Source organism: Odocoileus virginianus, chromosome 8 (genome assembly GCF_023699985.2).
Source record: "Odocoileus virginianus isolate 20LAN1187 ecotype Illinois chromosome 8, Ovbor_1.2, whole genome shotgun sequence".
NCBI classification, from domain to species: Eukaryota; Metazoa; Chordata; class Mammalia; order Artiodactyla; family Cervidae; genus Odocoileus; species Odocoileus virginianus.
The window spans coordinates 39,761,097-39,780,473 of NC_069681.1; the positions used below are offsets into that span (position 1 = coordinate 39,761,097).

The 19,377-nt window shown below is 40.4% G+C and overlaps 1 protein-coding gene across 2 annotated transcripts in view; it reads right to left on the reverse strand.

Annotated features, from left to right (window-relative positions):
- Positions 1 to 13,074: 13,074 nt before the first annotated feature.
- The window catches only part of GPC6 (glypican 6), a 1,189,310-nt gene continuing 1,183,007 nt past the window's right edge, over positions 13,075 to 19,377 (reverse strand). For both annotated transcript variants that reach the window (XM_070471522.1, XM_020884423.2), the window contains one exon: positions 13,075 to 17,513. In XM_070471522.1, coding sequence (XP_070327623.1) covers positions 17,311 to 17,513 — 203 coding nt within the window. In that variant the 3' untranslated portion in view covers positions 13,075 to 17,310. The remainder of the gene's footprint in view (positions 17,514 to 19,377) is intronic.

The following is a 19,377-nucleotide window of genomic DNA, read 5'->3' on the forward strand; positions in this document are numbered from 1 at the left end:
CTTAGAATTGTATTCCTTGTGGCTCAGACGGTAAAGTGTCTGCCCAAAATGTGGGAGACCTGGGTTCGATCCCTGGGTTGGGAAGATCCCCTGGAGAAGGAAATGGCAACCCACTCCAGTACTCTTGCCTAGAAAACTCCATGGATGGAGGACCCTGGTGGGCTACAGTCCACGGGGTCCCAAAGAGTTGGACACGACTGAGCGACTTCACTTCACTTTAAGGAGGCGGTTCTAAAGGCCACTCCCCAAACCATTGGACTGAATGGTAACAGTGAGGAACAAGAGCCCCCTTGCCCTTCACAGTTCCCTGCATCCCTCTTCTCATCCTTCTCCAGGCCTAAGGGAGAAACTTGCTGTTGTTGTTTTTTTTTCCTGCCTCACTCATAGCCTTGACCCTTTCCCTTGCACACAAGCTTTCCCATATTTGGATCTTCCCATTTTGAAATAAGAAAAAACTTCTTAATAATAGGAATAAGGCACATTCGGTGGGAAATTAGGTGACTAGGGATCTAGAGGTACTTAACTCTTTTCCTTTTTTCGTGCTTTACAACAGTGATTAACTCAGCACAGACCACCCTCCACCATTTCTTATTGCTTAATTAAGAAACATCTCCGAATTTTCTCCTTATTCGTTTCAGGCAGATTAGAAGGGAAAAAAAAAATATTTTAACAGATGCTAAAGAGTCTTTCCAACGATTTGAAGATTAGGAGAATGCCTTTTATAGAGCTTCCAAAGTGTTCCCTGGCTGCTTCTGCCAGAGTTGAAAAGAATTTAGTGGCTGAGTACTTAATGAAAAAGCCAAGAATGCTCTGACAAAGAACTCCTGGGCAACTATTACTCTGGCTTCAAAGATTTATTGCAAATTAAATTTTATCCTTGTCCTTTATGATCTATCTCAGGCAGGAGGTGTAACAACATGATGAAATATTCTTGTCTTACATTGTTAATAAAAGCACACGTTCATTAATATATGTGTGCTGGCAGGAAATATGAAAAGGTGTGCTCCAGTTGGAAAGCTTGGATATCACATTGGCAACTTGGTAGGCAAAAGACAAGGTAAATACAATTCGAGTTAGGGGACAGGGTAATTACTGTCACCATCTGGTAACACATTCTTTATCTGAACTCAAACCTCTTATGTGTTTTAAACGCTTATGAGACATCTTGCTAGGCAACCAACTACAAGATTAGTTTTTAAATGTTACCGGGAAAGCTTTTCAAGATTGCCTTTGTCTAGAAGCACAATATCACATCTGGCATGATCGTGATCACTGTAAAACAGAATCTTTTAATAGTATTTATTAAGCACATTCCAAAGATGCATAATCACCGCCATGAGTTTGGTGTTCGTAGAGAGTCATTAGTCAGCTCCGGCGTCAATATTTGTGGAAAAGTCAGACTCAGCGAGAAACACATAATGAATGGAGAGCAAATAGAAAACACAGCATCCCTGCAGCCTACTTCTTTCCCTGATGGATGGGGACTCAGTATTTCAGTTGAGCTGCCTGGCGATTTCTGAGCACTGTCTCTCAAATACTTGGCAGGAAATATCATGAGCTAAACAAGCGCGGGGCACACAGCAGCCGAGGGGAGCCTTATGGGGGGAGATGGTATTTACTGTAATGGCCGCGGCTTAGGAAATTGCCATATTCCACACTGGGTTAATAAAGGCTTAGGGCGAAGTGGAGAGTGAAGGGCAGTCATGCTGACAGGGAGCGTGGAGGAAATGTCAAGCACCTTCTTCTAGTTGTTGCCAAACATCAGAACTCTCCTCTCCCAGCGCCTCCCCATCCCCACAACCAGAGCAGGGCTGGGATAGAAAAGTATTGTGATTAGGCTAATTCAGCAGCTGGGATAGGATTTTCTGATAGCCTCTAGACAATGGGGTGCTGCACACAGAGTAATAAATGGAAAAACGTGATGATAGAAGCTGTAATTCCGTCAAGAGTTTAGATGATCTTTCATGTGGGGCAAAGCCAGTCTGGTTTATCTCGATGTCATCAAGACCCCCGTGAGCTTGAACGCAAACTTAGGAGTCAATATCTTGCCTCATTCGTTTCTTTAGAGTACATGGAGTTGGGGGGAGAAAAAAACTCAGATCTCCTTTTGATCAATTATTCTAGCCTGTATATACGTGCGTATGTGCGCTGTGCTCAGTCTTGTCTGACTGTTTGTGACCCTATGGAGCCCGCCAGGCTCCTCTGTCCTAGGGATTCTCCAGGCAAGAATATTGGGGTGGGCTGCCACTTCCCACTCCAGGCGATCTTCCTGACCCAGGGATTGAAGCCAGTTCTCTTGCATCTCCTGCTGCGGATTTTTTACCGCTGTGCCACCTTATTTGATTATATATGTGCATATACACATGGCTTAAGGTATATCCTCCCAGAGCTATGCATTCTCCCCATAACCCAGGGTATGTACAGGAAATATGATCTGAAAAATCTTGGCAAAGTAAAAGCATACATGGAAATGAGATGATCACTGACTATTTTTCACAGACTGTGCCCACAGTGAAGTCCATGCTCGGTCACTATTTCTAAAGGTAGGCTCCTCCGCCTTCACACCACTGCATGGCAGAACCTGACCTCTGTTCAATCAGAGCTGTGTACTTCCTCAAGTAACCACACTGAGTTTCCAGCTTTGAGATTTTAACATTTTTCTTTTTTCTTTCCTGCTTTCATTGACGTATAATTGACATATAGTACTGTGTAAGTTTAAGGAATGCAAGGTGTTGATCTGACCCACCTAAATATTGCAAAGTGATTACTACTCTGGTGGTGGTGGTAGTGTAGTCGCTAACTCACATCTGACTCTTGTGACTCCAGGCTCCTCTGTCCACTGGATTTCCCAGGCAAGAATACTGAAGTGGGTTGCCATTTCCTTCTTCAGGGGATCTTCCTGACCCAGGGATCGAACCCGTGTCTCCTGCATTGCAGGCAGATTCTTTACTACCATCAGGATTACTACTATAGCCTTGGCTAACCCATTGTCACATAATGACTGTTTTTTTTGTATGTTGAGAATATTTAAGACCTGTCTTTGCAAATTTCTAGTTTAAATACAGTATTATAAACTATAATCACCATGCCATACACTAGATGTCTGGAAATTATTCATCTTTATAACTAGAAGTTTGATCAACATCCTTGACCTACATCTCCCCACTTGCCCCATCGTCAGCCTCTGCTAACCCCCATTCTATTTTCTGTTTTTATGAGTTCAGCTTTTTTAAATTCCATGTATGTGATATGATACAGTGTTTTTCTTTTTCTGTCTGACTTACTTCACTTAGCATAATGTCCTCAAGGTCCATCCATGTTACTGTGAATGGCAGGATTGCCTTCTTTCTCACCGCTGAGTAATATTCTCTTGCATACATACACCATGTATTCTTTTCCATTCAAACATTGCTGGATACTTAGGTTGTTTCCAAACATTAACTACTGTAATGACTTCAGCATTTTCTGTATCTTCTCAATTCTACATGTATGTGACCTTGGAAGACACATTTAACTTGTTTGTGCTGTTTCCTCATTTGTCTAATTAGGACAATAATAGTACCTGCTCCTTTAAAAGATATCTTAGTTTTAGAATAAAATGAATTAATATATGGGAAAGGATTTGAGCAATTTCCTATTGTTACTATTGGCATTGCTTTCATTATTCTTTTTTAAGTAGGTATTATTATTTTCTCCTTGAGGAGAGGAATATATCTTAATCAATTATAAGCCTTCCCAAACATATATCACAGTATAAATATATTAATTGAATTTAACTCATTGGCTTTATCTTGCAAGTTTTGCATCATTTTTTTGGTATCATATTTTTAATTTTAGTAGAAACTTTCATCTTTATTCTGCAGACAATGCAAACCTACACATTTATGCCCAGCTGATTTTTGAAGAATATCTTTAGGAACACATGCTCCTACAAAACAGAGCCTAAAGAAGACTTTGAAGGGCTGACTGATTTAATCAAAGTAAGTTCCTTTCTGCCAGGGGCCTTCAATCAAAGAGGTGTCTTTTTATATGTTGGGTATCAGCAGGTGGCACTTTTTATATCACACTTTGTTCTCTCTGGAACACATCTTCCCAGACGTTAAGGGAACGGCACATGGTTTTAAAAGTCCAAGGTAGCAATCTACTGGAGAGTGTTACAAGTAGTTTGTTAGAAATAATAATTAAATGAATAACATGTGTGAATGACTATGACTTGGAGTTAATTCCTCATTATCTTTGTGATAACTTTATACCCATTGTGTGTGTTAGTCACTCAGTTGTGTCTGACTCTTTGCCATCCCATGGACTGTAGCCCACCAGGCCCCTCTGTCCATGGACTTCTCCAGGCAAGAGTAATGGAGTGGGAAGCCATTCCCTTCTCCAGGGGATCTTCCCTGATCCAGGGATTGAACCTGGGTCTCCCACATTACAGGCAGATTTTTTACCATCAGAGCCACCTAGGTTGCCCATTGCTTCCTTGTATTCTTATATGCTCTTTTGAGCAGGAGAGAAAAGTGAGGGGTACATTTAATGCACAGGAAATTATTGACACCACTTGAGTGAACATCCCGTGTCCTGTGTGCTAGGGCAGGAGAAAGATTGAGAGCTATGGGTTGAGAGTTATTCATCAAGAAATTGACCATGCACATGAGTGAAGAAACAAAAGGAAATGATTGTGCCTGTTTGGGGACTGCTAAGATTGCAAACAGAGAAAACAGGCCTCCAACTACATCCTTCCAGGAGCAGCAAATGGAGTCAGAATGCAACTTCTGGGCAACTCCAATTGTCAGTGGTTTTGTTCACTGGCACATCCAGCAACATAACTGAAAAACAGTAATTCACCTGGGATCAAGTTCCAAATATGGTCCATTTTGAGGTGATTAGAGGTGGGCATTTGTAAAGCTGGGATTGTATAGTATAATTGATGATGTGAGAGTTATTTTTGGATTCTTGATTCTGATTACAGATGTTTTTCAATAGAAGCAAGCAGGGTGAATTTAAATGGGAAGCTTAGTTGTCAGTAACATTACCCAGTACATCTTTAGTTGGTTGGATATTTTGAAAAATTGTAAGGTGTCATGTACCTTTGAGTGCAAATTGGTTTTGTGAATAACCATTATTCATACCCAGTGTGACCACGTAATTTATCAATCAGACCAGGGACACTCTCTAGAGAGTGAAAGGGGTGCTATTAATAATTACATTGGAACAACAGGTATAACTGGGACTGTCTCAAACAATTTGGGACTTTGAGACTTCTTATTTATACCTTGTGAGTGGAGAAGAGTGTTCAATCATTCAATGTCCACAGTCCCTCTGAGGTTTCTTGTCTTGTCTTTTTTTTAACCAGTTCTCTTTCCACAGACCCCATTGCCTCTTTGCTCCGTGGTGTATGGTGAAAGCCTTCATCACATTTATCACAGCAGTTATACATTGAGCTCTTTATGAGTTTGCTCTGTATTCCCACACTTATATTAGACCCCGCACTTCCTGGAAACAGGGCAGATGCATTTTTATCCATCTCTCTACTTATTTATTTATATCGTGGTGAAGACCGCATAACAAAATTTACCATCTTAATAATTTGTAAGTGTATATAGTACAGTACATGTACCTTCTTGTGCAACAGGTCTCTGGAGATTTTTCATCTTGCAAAACTGACCTCTTCGAACAGTGACTCCCCTGACGACTAGACCCCACAGTCCCTGGAAATCACCATTCATATGTCTTCTTGTGGCTGCTTTGTTTCACTCAGCATAAGCTCCTCCAGTTTCATCCACTTGGTAGCATATGAAAATATTTTCTTCTTCTTTTTTTTAAGGCTGATTAGTATTCCATTGTATGTGTATACCACATTTTCTTATCCATTCATTCATTGATGGGTGTATAGGTTGCTTCTATCTCTTGGTTATTGTGAGTAATACTGCAGTGAAAGTGCAAGTGCTAATCTCTCTTCAAGGTCCAATTTTCAATTTTCTTAGGTATATACTTGAAAGTGTGCTAATGTTGAATCATGTGGTAATTCTGTATTTAGTTTTTAAAGGCATCTTTATACTCTTTTCCACAATAGTTGCACCATTTTACATTCCCACCAAGAGTGCACAAGGGTTCCAATTTCTCTGCATCCTCGCTAACACTTGTGATTTCTATTTTTCTTTTCTTTTTTTGATAGTGGCCCTCTTGAATGAGTCCCTGGTGGCTCAGATGGTAAAGAATCTGCCTGCAATGCAGGAGACCTGGGCTGGATCCCTGGGTCAGGAAGATCCCTTGGAGAAGGAAATGACAATCCACTCTAGTATTCTTGCCTGGAGAATCCCATGGACAGAGGAGCCTGGTGGGCTACAGTCCATTGGTTTGCAAAGAGTCAGACATGACTAAACAAGTAACACTTTCACTTTCATCTTACCTGTTGTGAAGTATTAGCTCATGGTCATTTTGATTTGCGTTTCCTTGATGATTAATGATGTTGAGCATCTTTTCATATGCTTCTTGGCATTTCTGTGTGACTTAAGTTTTTCATTAAGTGGCATTATTTTATGTTGTCCGTAAGGTGTCTTTCATTTGAGAGGAGGCTTTCACAGTGAAGGTTCAGGATTGATCGAAATAACGTAGAAAACATCGTGTGTTGCAAATGGCAATGGCACTGGATCTCTATTCTTTCTCTTGCTTCATTTTATCTCTTCCACTCCATCTTACCCCACTCTCCCTGCTTGTAGGCACAAGGAGGGGAAAGATTACAGGATTCCTCCAGTACAAGAAAGACTTTGGATGTAGGGGAAGTCTTTATTTATGTCTTTCCTGGAGTAATCCATTTTGCTTTCACATTTCTCATGGCTCATGCTCTCTGTCTATGAAGACACTATTCAATGTAAAATTTTCTCTTTTCAGTCAAAAATAAAAGACCCCCAGGCTTAAAAACAAACACATGCACAGAATCTGGGCTTATCTTTGGTTGTAGAAATACAGCCTGAATATGCCAATTCACATGCAATAGTTCAAACAAACAAAAATCAATGAAATAATTATGGTGTTACTGGCAAGCTTTTTTTTTTTTTTTTTTTCAGGGAAAGGTTTTTATTTTTATTTTTTTTTTTTATACATTGATATGAATTAGCCATGGATTTACATGTACTCCCCATCCCAGTCCCCCCTCCCACCTCCCTCTCCACCCGATCCCTCTGGGTCTTCCCAGTGCACCAGGCCCGAGCACTTGTCTCATGCACCCAACCTAGGCTGGTGATCTGTTTCACCCTAGATAATAACATGTTTCAATGCTGTTCTCCTGAAACATCCCACCCTCGCCTTCTCCCAGAGTCCACAAGTCTGTTCCATACATCTGAGTCTCTTTTTCTGTTTTGCATATAGGGTTATCGTTACCATCTTTCTAAAGTCCATATATATGTGTTAGTATACTGTAATGGTCTTTATCTTTCTGGCTTACTTTGCTCTGTATAATGGGCTCCAGTTTCATCCATCTCATTAGAACTGATTCAAATGAATTCTTTTTAATGGCTGAGTAATATTCCATGGTGTATATGTACCACAGCTTCCTCATCCATTCGTCTGCTGATGGGCATCTGGGTTGCTTCCATCTCCTGGCTATTATAAACAGTGCTGTGATGAACATTGGGGTGCATGTGTCTCTTTCAGATCTGGTTTCCTTGGTGTGTATGCCCAGAAGTGGGATTGCTGGGTCATACGGCAGTTCTATTTCCAGCTTTTTAAGAAATCTCCACACTGTTTTCCATAGTGGCTGTACTAATTTGCATTCCCACCAACAGTGTAAGAGGGTTCCCTTTTCTCCACACCCTCTCCAGCATTTATTGCTTGTAGACTTTTGGATAGCAGCCATCCTGACTGGCGTATAATGGTACCTCATTGTGGTTTTGATTTGCATTTCTCTGATAATGAGTGATGTTGAGCATCTTTTCATGTGTTTGTTAGCCATCTGTATGTCTTCCTTGGAGAAATGTCTGTTGAGTTCTTTGGCCTATTTTTTGATTGGGTCATTTATTTTTCTGGAGTTGAGCTGGAGGATTTGCTTGTATATTTTTGAGATTAATCCTTTGTCTGTTGCTTCGTTTGCTATTATTTTCTCCCAATCTGAGGGCTGTCTTTTCACCTTGCTTATAGTTTCCTTTGTTGTGCAAAAGCTTTTAAGTTTCATTAGGTCCCATTTGTTTATTTTTGCTTTTATTTCTGAAATTCTGGGATGTGGGTCATAGAGGATCCTGCTGTGATTTATGTCGGAGAGTGTTTTGCCTATGTTCTCCTCTAGGAGTTTGATAGTTTCTGGTCTTACATTTAGATCTTTAATCCATTTTGAGTTTATTTTTGTGTATGGTGTTAGAAAGTGTTCTAGTTTCATTCTTTTACAGGTGGTTGACCAGTTTTCCCAGCACCACTTGTTAAAGAGGTTATCTTTTTTCCATTGTATATCCTTGGCAAGCTTTTTAATAAAGGTGTTTGGGTGAAACTTCTTTGGTGGTTTAGTTGCTCAGTCATATCTGACTCTTGTGGCTGCATGGACTGTAGCCCACCAGGCTCCTCTGTCCGTGGAATTTCCCAGGCAAGAGTGGATCTTCCCAATCCAGGGATCAAACACACTTCTCTTGTGTTACAGGCAGTCTCCTGCATTGCAGGTGTATTCTTTACTGACTGAGCCACCAGGGGAGCCCTGAAACTTCTTTGGCTTGATATAATTTGGGGACATCTAAGTTTTCACATGCAGGAATTCAGTACATGCTGATCCCCAGTATGTGATTCAGGCCCAGAGATGAATTAGAAGACTCTTGGGGTATCATTCTACTGAGACTTAGCTTGGAGGATCTGCTTCTGTGTTCCTGTGGCTGAGCTGCTGGGGGCTGGTTCTATAAATGAATGAGAGGTTGATAGGAGCCAGAATGACTCACAGGGCAGTCCTTGGGACTTGGTTGGATGGGCAGTGAGGGAGAGAAACCAGCAGCAAGGGGGTGAATAAACACACTGAGAGGATTTTGGCTTCACCAGGCAGTGTCTCTGATCTGTAAAATAAGGATGATTAATTCTTATCTATTTCCTGGAGGTGTGGTGAAGATTATGAAGGAAAATAAATTTGAAAGCACCCTTGAGGGTGAAATGCTTTTTGTGAATATAAGGCATTTTATGTTACGAAAGAAAAGGAAATAGAGTTTTGTAGGCCAACCTTTCCTAACTTGATATTCACCTGTCTTTATGAAATGTCCAAAGAGTATCTTTGAAAGAGAAATAAAACCTGTGATCAGTAACCTCAATTCTCTCAGGTAAGGAAGGTGATGACATGAGGAGGAATCCAACAATAGAAGGAGCTCTAACTCCGTGAAGAAGAGAAGCACATGGTACCCACCACCTGGTCTTTATTTTAACTGAGAAAACTATCATGAGGGTCTCAGTGTCATACTTTCAAGATGCAGTCAAGTTAGTCAACAAAGCAGCCAGACTACTTGTCTGTTTGAACTGACTAATTATTGCATTGTCTTGATTCATATTTTCCGTCCACTTGACTGCCTGGATGGACAACAAATTGTAGACAAGGCTAATGCATAGGAGGGCTTCCCTGGTGGTTCAGCCATAAAGAATCTGCCTGCTAATGCAGGAGACATGGGTTTGATCCCTGGGTAGGGAAGATCCCTTGGAGAAGGAAATGGCAACCCATTCCAGTATTCTTGCCTGGGAAATCCCATAGAGAGAGGAACCTAGTGGGCTATAGTCCACGGGGTCTCGAAAGTGTCGGACACAACTTAGCGACTAAACAACAATGATGTATAGGAAGAACCCTTAGGAGTCAGGCTAAGCCCTGTGGATGACCTGCTTTCTGTAAATATGATGTTTAAGCCAACTTGACAAATAGGAGAAAAGCAGATTTAGTACATGTTTTCCTGTCCTAGACATCAAACTTTGGTTCACAATGGCTTTAAGTTCAACACTATGCAAGAAACCCAGAATCAGTCATTTGTCTACATAGGATTTTAATTTTGGAAAAAAAATAAAAAAGAAAAACAGCAAGTAAATGGTACTATATGTGTGTGAATGTGTGCTTAGTCGATTCAGTCGTGTCTGACTCTTTGCGTTGCTATGGACAATAGCCTGCCGGATTCCACTCTCCGTGGGATTCTCCAGGCAGGAATACTGGAGTGGGCTACCATACCCTCCTCCAGGGGATCTTCCCGAACTAGGGATCAAACCCACATCTCCTGTGGAGGATTCTTTACTGCTGAGCCACTAGGGAAGCCCAAATGGTACTACATGTCAGAATAAAGTTTTAATATATATCCTATGTAAATGAACATCTATGAATGCCTGCTCACACACTTGCTGCCAATTCTCAGAACACCCTTGGATAATTCAATTGCACATATAATAAAAAATCGCAGTTACCCTTATATACTGCCACTTTTCTGCCTACTTGTTACAGCTCTCAGTTCCTATCATGGCCTCGCCCATGTCATTGGGCAAGTTAATTCATCTCACTGTGTTTAATTTTATTCAGTATAAAATGAACATTTTTATTTCTATGTCATAGAGATTCTATGAAGATCAAGTACATAAAGATCTTAGCATAGTTCTTTGTTAAAATGTGCTTTAAAATACTAATAAGTGCCACCAGCAGGGCTGAAGTGTAGAGATGGGTCTTTCTGAGGTTCTGGCTTCACCAGAGGGTAAAAGACCAGGGTTTTGGCTATTAAGCTTAGCATGGCTTCTTCTGTGTAACTCTTCAACCATCTCCCACCATCCAACAGCTCACTGGCTGGTCCTCAGCCACACTCATTTCTGGGCTGAGATCCTGACATTTGCTTTTACTCTGCCAGGCAGTCTCTGTCGCCAGGTCTGCACATGGCACCTTCTTCCCATCATTAGATCACAGCCTGAGTATCACCTGGGGCCCCTCTGGACCACTGGTCTCAAGGGGCATCTCCTCCTTAGTCATTAGCCCGTTTCTGTCTCAGTTCTTTTTTTTATGCAAACTTTTTAAAAATTGTATTTTTATGTTTTTGGCTGCTCTGGGTCTTCATTGCTTCACATGGGCTTTCTCTAGTTGCAGCAAGAGGGGGCCACTCTCTAGCTACCGTGTACAGGCGTCTCATTGTCATGGCTTCTTGTGTTGGTGGAGCATGGGCTTTACAGCGCTCAGGTTTAAGTAGTTGTGGCCCATGGGCTCTGTTGCTCCTCGGCATGTGGAATCTTCCCGAACCAGGGATCGAACCCTTGTCCTCTGTGTTGGCAGGTGGATTCTTAACCACTGGTTCACTGGGGAAGCCCTCTGTTTCAGTCCTTCCTGGCGCCTTGCTCTGCTACCCAGAACTGTATCTGGCATGCGATTTAGTGTTTATCACATTCTTTTCTGGAAGAATAGATGACTATTGTTGCCTAAGTCAATTTTTTTCTTTTATTTTAAAACTCCACAGACAGTTCCTATTGAAGAGCAGATGGCTTTATTCGAGGTAAATACTCTTCCACTCGCCTCAAATCCAATTTATTTGTCTCCTTTATGCTTCTCTCCAAACTTGAACACTTGCTGGGTAAAATTTTCATTTACTTACTCTGCTATTTCAAGGTGTGCAAACTACAAAAGCAGGTGTCTAGTTTGTCTTAGCTTTGCTGTGTCCTCTGTGAGCTGACAAAATACATTTGGCCACATGTTTATATCTGCAAATAAATGTGTCTGTGGAATGGAGATGTATCTGTATTAAATGAATTGGGAATGTCTGTTTGAACATACAGAATTATGGCTACATCTTTCTAGCTATTTCACAAGTTAGTATTTGAAAAATCAATGTCCTCTTTCATATTTGTGTGTATATTCTGACTATATTTTAGTCCATTTATCCAAAGAGAAAATTAAAATAAATATTGTTGATAAACCTGGCTGTGGTTTTATTATTTCTTTCAAAACCCTTTGAAATTTTTTTTCCTTTCCATGAAATTGGTTTCAGTTTATTTCCAAATAGAATTTGTTATATTCTGGTTTTTAGATGGAATTATCCTGAGGTTAGGGGCCTACCAGGTGGTTCAATCTTAAAGAACCCTGCCTGCCAATGCAGGAGACTCTGGTTCGATTCCTGGGTCAGGAAGATGCCCTGGAGAAGGAAATGGCAATCCGCTCTAGTATTCTTGCCTGGGAAATCCCATGGACAGAGGAGCCTGGTAGCCTACAGTCCACGGAGTCACAAAAGAGTCAGACATGACTAGCCGACTAAACACCACCACCATCCTAAAGTTAACTGTTTTGCAGGAATCATTTTCCTTAATAGAAGTCAACATAGTAATAATGTGAGCTGAATTGTAATGTTTAAAAATTATAATGTTGCTTACAGTGTTATATTTGTGATAACTTTATTTACATAGATTTCTTTATTTAAAAGAACATTTTAAAAATAAGTGATGTATTTGTAATAATTATGGGTAACTATAGTAAATAATGAATACTTCCCAGATGGGGGTTTGACAACCAGTGACTGGCACCTAGACCAGGCAAGTAAGTAAGTCAAGTAAGAGTTTAATAAAAGTTTGCTAAATGAATCTTTAGCATGTTTTACAGTATTTAGCATCCCTGGGAGCATGGAAGCTTCCAGAAATAAAAAAGCAAGGCAATCTGCTAAATCTGGAAAATTGTTAGTTCTTTTACATCTTGTTTTCTGACATTATTTATAAAGTACTGACATCAATTCTCAAGCTACTAAATTTTATTTTAGAGAAGAAACCAACACAAAAGAAGAGAGGTACAGTATCTCCGATCAGTTCAGTTCAGTTGCTCAGTCGTGTCCAACTCTTTGCGACCCCAAGGACCACAGCATGCCAGGCTTCCCTGCCCCTCACCAACTCCAGGAGCTTGCTCAAACTCAAGATATATATTTGGAAAGCTCTAAATATTCTAAAGTTTGAAAAGTCCTTGATTTCAAATGCCAAGTGTACTTCAGTGGGTGGTGCTGATTTAACCTATGGTTCTTTTCCTTTCTTAAAATATTGAAGCTTCTAAAAAGTTCTCAAAAAAAACAACTCAAAAGCTCTGAAATTTAGACTATGAAAATAATTAAGAAAATGCAGAAAGGGCACTGGTAGATTTTTAAAAACTATTTTAATACAAGATTAATAGCAATTTTCTATCCAAATCAGAAATGAAAAATCTTAACCCAAATCATATTCATTTGACAGTCACATAAAATTTTAGGTTTGATTGGTGCACACATTTGTCCTGCATATATGTTATGCATATGCACACAGAGACCTCACTACCACGCCAACTTGAGCTGTCTTTTCGTTGAAGTACCTCGTTACAAGGCAATGTCAAAGATTCCAGTACCTATGCAACCTTCACTGAGGTTCAAATGGCCCCATGCTAGGCTGAGTCCCGTGCTGTAGCAAACTGTGTTATAGCAAGGCTCCAGGATGCATACAAATCAATACTGTCTTTGTAGAACTTGGCCTAAAACCAAACACTGGCTAATGTCTCCGCCAAGGAGGAACACACTGCAAATTTATAAGTTATGGTCTCCTTTATTCTTCTGTTAGCAAAGCTAAACTCCTCCTCTCCTCCACTCCTTTTTCTAAAGTTAGAAGTCAGATTGGTTAGTGACTGTAAGTAAATGAGTTTGAATTTCTGCAAGTTTTGGGCAAGTCAAAACTTGCACTTGCTAACCCTTCCACCATTCATCCAACCACCTGATAATCAGCCTTGCAAAGAGAAGTAATCAAAGAATCACAACTCAGGAATCTGCCAAGGTTTTGTTCCTCCTTGAGGACGTTAGTAGGTGTTCAGTGTGTAGCCAAAACATGTATGTAATGGCTAAAGAATTAAAGTAGGCTAATGTCTGCAGCAGGGAATATAAATTAAACATCAGGGCTCTGCATCCGATAATATTTTCAGTGTGTTTGATTTACAGAACGCTACTCTTACAATGACTACTGCTTGTCAATGAATAATCATGTTTTTTGGTGTAGGCAAAGTAGTATTTTCTATCCCTTACAATTAAAGCAAGTAATACGAGATATTGATCTGGTTAAGACAATGTAAGGGAGTCAGATTGCTAGCGCTAAGGCTGTTCTATGATGGCTCTGATCAAAGTCCTGACTTGACCTTCATTCAAATGAGAGAAGGTCATCGTGTCTGTCCTTTAATACAGAACCATAAGCGGAGCTCGAACTCATGAATTTGCAATCCATTCTTCTCTGCTTAAGACTTTAGCCTCTGTTTAGGTTTTGTTATAACATATACAAAGTATAATATACACCAGTTACAGACGTGTATTTCTGTTAGAAAAATACATATTATAACTAAAGAACATGTAAATAGAGGCACTTCAATAAGCTAAGTGTTTGCAGTTATGAGCATCACCCAACTGTTTCTAGTGTCCGATTTCAGTGAGTCCGTTCCTCTCTACTCATAACAGAGGTTATGATGTGATTACAGAATTTAGGGGACTTCAAAGCAAGTGAGGGTAGGTCAGGAAAAACAATGGAGTATCATCACATCCCCTATCACTATGCTAAAATGAGAGAAATTAATTTGGTGGTGCAGGGAGGGAGAAATTCCAAAATACTTACTGAAATGGGTTAACTAGATTAAGCTAATTCTCTTAGGGTACAAAAAAATTCTCATGTCAAATTAGTCTAAAAAATCATATGATGGGGTGGGATGATGATTAAAAAGCAGGAAGTACAATTTGAATAGTATTTTGACCACATCCATGCGGGTGACGATTACTGTGGCATCATTAACTGATAGTGATGTCAGCTTTCTGCCTGGCTCATATAGTTCACTATAGCTCACCAATATGAATAATATTGATAACAAAGGTGTGGAAACAAATGAAGCAGGCATTTATATACTATTGGTGTGTTTAGTGTGTACAGAACATGGGTTCACATTCATTAATATAAGGTGTATTCACACACATGCACAAAGCCCTCTGGGGGTGAAAGCACAGGGAAAACAAGGCATTTGGATCTATTTCACATAAAGCAATGCAGAAATATTTTTTTAAAAGGAAAGACTTGGAGCTTAAAGCTACGAAAACAAGTGATGACTCAAATATTCTGGAAAATCAAGATTGATTTAATTTGTATTGCACCTTAATTACTGGAGAAAGACAATACTGATTTCTGAACATACAATGCAATGAGCAACATAAATGATTGGTCCTTCATAGAGATGCTTTATGTGTAATTGGTGCTAGGAAGCTGAAGTTTGGCAGTGAAATGAATGGTTTTCTAGAAGTATGGAATGCCAAATTAGATTAAGTGTTAATTTCTTAAAGATTTAAATGAAAAGATGCCAAAAAGTCTCTCAGAATCCTACGTTCCATATTTTGTTAGGCATACAATAGCAAGAGATGCTTCTAAATACTTTCAGTTTTGCAAAAGTGCTCAAATATACTTAATACTATTGTGCTGCATGTGTTCTACTTAAGTGTGATGACTAAATCGATAACTAATTATAATTTTGATGAGTATGGAGATAAAAAATACCATTTATGTGTCATGACTGCCAATGGGTTAGTTAACATGTGACTGGCATACTATGGTGTCTTGAAACATTACTTTTCCCAACCCTAGAAGCATCATAGAAACCAAAAAAATAAAAAACATGGATAGCCAACTGTATTCATAAAGCCCCAGTTTGGTTTATTTTGCTTCTCTCTATCAAGGGGAGCATCATGCCTGGCTTTGGCACACCTGGTGGAAGAGTTAGGCTATAAATCAGCCTGTTAAATTAGGACATCTCTCCAAGTGCCAAGCAGGAATCCTAGGCTGAAGGCGTTGTCCTGAAAGCAATGGTTTTGCATGAATAACACATTCCTTGCACATACAGTTTCCACGACCGGTACAGTTCTGCACACCCATGGCTCTGCCCATGAGTTAGGTACAGTGTGGAGCACCCAGGGCAAAGCACACTCATGCGAGAAAGGTGTGCCCTGGCAAACTTTTAATAAATGGACAGTTAGATACGTAAAAAGTTCTCTTTCTTGATTCTTGGTGCTCACAGATAAATGAGGAATCCCTTCTCTGAGCAGCACAAAACAAGAAGAGCTGGTTGACAAAACATTTTCGTTACAAAGGTGTGTCAACCCTGAGCTTGGAATTAAGAAGTTAAAATCTGTGATTTATATATATATATAGATATAAAAATAGATGATCATACTAAGACTAAAAAAGTGAAAGAAATCTCCATGTCAATACTATATATATATTTTTTTGTCTTGACGTTTTTTGTTGTTGTGAGTTATTTTGTAAGAGAATGCCCTTGTGATGCAGAAACCAATTGACACAAAGTAAATAGTTAAAAATGAAAACTCACTTATGGATGGAATTCTTCTTCTGTTCATTAAAAGAACTCTTCTTTGGGGAGGGTAATGAGCACAGGGCAGAAACATCTGATTCCTGTCAAGCCTGTGGCTAAAGCAAAGAGATTGTATTGTTGATGATTTCATTTCAGACCCTTGAGGGGGATGAGTTCAGGCCGGTGTCCACTAGTAACTGAAAATGAAGCAAAAAGTCTGTGCCAATTGGATACAGTGGACAGACACTGTATTATAAAGTGTATAATTAAAAGAATTAAGAAAAATGATACCATTACTGAAATTGAAATCGGGCAAGGTAAGAGAGAGGTGCTGAGCTATATAGCAAATTTTTCTATCATAGTAAAGATGGAATTCTAAATTTACCCTCAGTACCTCCGAATCAGCTGGGGCATTGTGTGGTTAGCGTGCAAGACCTCCAAGACAACAGTGTTTTTTCATTACATGAAAAAAATGTCAAACTTTCTCTCCATAAGCATTTTGTAACCCTGATTTGTTACTGAAAAGCTTACACTGGGAGCTGGCTGGCAATGCCAAACTTATGGCATTAAAGCTCTTTTATTTTTCTCTCTTGTTTGCTTCTTTGTTCCAATTGCAGTTGTCTTGGGGTTTGGCCTGATTTTGCAAGGAAAATGATCTTTTCTTTCTATTTTTTTTTTTTAAATGGGGGAAAAAAAAACTCACAACGTGAGATTCCTTTACTTCTGCAGCATAAAAGCAAATGAAGGTAAGAAAATCTCCTGGTACGAAAGATTGGAGTAAGAATTCTCTAGAATAAACAAGGTCCCCACAGATAGCTGAAGGAAAGAGGAAGCAGTCCAGTCTGGCGCCCGGTACTCTTTGGGAAAACAAAAAGGGAGGCAGAGTACAGTACTGCCCTCTTCTCGGAAACCGGTTAGTTTTTGTGGCATGGTCCACTGTCCAAGGGTGTAAGAAAAGAAGTGAGTTGGCCATTCCAATAGCTAAAATGCAGTTTCATCTGACCGAAAACCCAGGATTATCTGCACAGGCTCTGCAGTGCCAGGGCGACGCAGGCGAGAGATCCTGAGAGCAGGGAGTGGCCCGGCTGGCCGGCAGAAGAGTCTACTTCTCTCCGGTCGGGATCCACCGCGGGGGCCTCGGTGGTGACAAACTCGAACTCTGTAGGACACACGTCATCCATGCACCCACTGCCGCTCCCCGAGCCGCTGGATTCGTCGCCTGGTGTGGGCAGATGGAAAAAGAGAGTAAGAGCCAGGCCAGCAAAGAGTGGGGCACAATAGAGATTTGGGCATGTTGGTAGAAGACCCCCTTACCCTGCCCCACTAGGTTTATTTTTAATGGACAGGTTTGTGATGGGTGGGTGGACTGTATCTAAATAAAAAGCAGAGACATCACTATGCTGAGAGAAGGCCATTTTATAGTCAAAGCTATGGGTTTTCCAGTAGTCATGTATGGATGTGAGAGTTGGACAAGGCTGAGTGACAAAGAACTAATGCTTTCGAACTGTGGTGCTGGAGAAGACTCTTGAGAGTCCCTTGGACAGCAGAGAGATCAAACCAGTCCATCCTAAAGGAAATCAACCCTGAATATTCATTGGAAGGACTGATGCTGAAGCTCCAATACTTTGGCCACCTGATGCAAAGAGCCGACTTGTTTGAAAAGATATCCGAAGTTACCCAACTAAAAAACATAAGAATCCCAGATCCAGTGAGAGGTCATACCCACCATGTTGGAATCTGAAATGAATTTCATATTCTGGCCAACATTTCAATTACTTTAAGAACTTTCATTCTTTGCTCATTTTCAAAACTCAGAGCCATTGTTCTCAGGAGATATCATGCTTTTAGAAAGGATTTTGAAAGGATATTTTAAAGGAAACCATTGAAGAGGAAAACCAACAATGGAAGTAAGAAATCAGAGAATGGCAGCACGTAATTGTGGAAGGCACAGCTGGTTATTACCATTTTTGGCTACTTTTTCCACTGCTGTTCTCTTCCTAAGTGCAAGGATGGATTCTGACTTGACCATTGGTTGACAAATCATGGCCTCCAGGCCTGCCAGTTGTTTTTGTATGGCTCTCAAGCCTGGGCTTCCCAAGTGGCACTAGTGGTAATGAACCCGCCTGCCAGGTTCATGTAGGAGACACAAGAGATAAAGTTTCAATCCCTGGATTGGGAAGATCCCCTGGAGGAGAGCTTGGTAACCCTCTCTAGTATTCTTGGCTGGAGAATCCCATGGACAGCGGAGCCTGGCAGGTTACAGTCCATAGGGTTACAAAGAGTCGGACATGACTGAGAAGATTTAGCACACATGCATCCAAGTGTGACTTTGTATAATCCCAAGAATGGTTTTTATATATTCAAGTGTTTGAAGAAACACAAATGAGGAATAATATTTGTGATATGTACATGGTATATATCTGAAATCTAAACCTCAGTGTCTGTATGTAAAGTTATATTGGGACATAGCCGTGGTCATTCACTTATGGATTGTTTAATTATGCATTCATGTATGGCCCTCCAAGCTGAACATATTTAATATGTGGCTATTAGCAGAAAATTTTGCCATTCTCTGCTTAAAACCAACATCCAGGTGTCCACCTAGTATGCTTTCTCAGCCTGGCATCTTCCCTGCCTGCCCAAAATGCCTTCTGGGGCTGCTCTATTCCCACTTCCGACCACTTGGTTCATGATTCTTAAACCCTGTATCTCAGACTTGGGTCTCAGGTAAGTCTCCATCTATTACTGGTTGTGGTGGTTTAGTTGCTAAGCTGTGTCTGACTCTTTGCGACCGTATGGACTGTAGCCCAGCAGCCTCCTCTGTACATGGAATTTCCCAGGCAAGAAACTGGAGTGGGTTGCCATTTCCTTCTCCAGGGAGTCTTCCCAAACCTAGGGATCAAACCTACGTCTCCAGCATTGACATGAAGATTCTTTACCAACTGAGCATCCATTACTAGCTATGTGAAAGTACTTATCCCCATTTGCAACTCTATTATTTAACTGTTTGCTTTCTTGTTCCCTCTCTGACAATGTACACTTGTTGAGGAAGGGCAGACACTTTGTATATACTGTTCATTTCT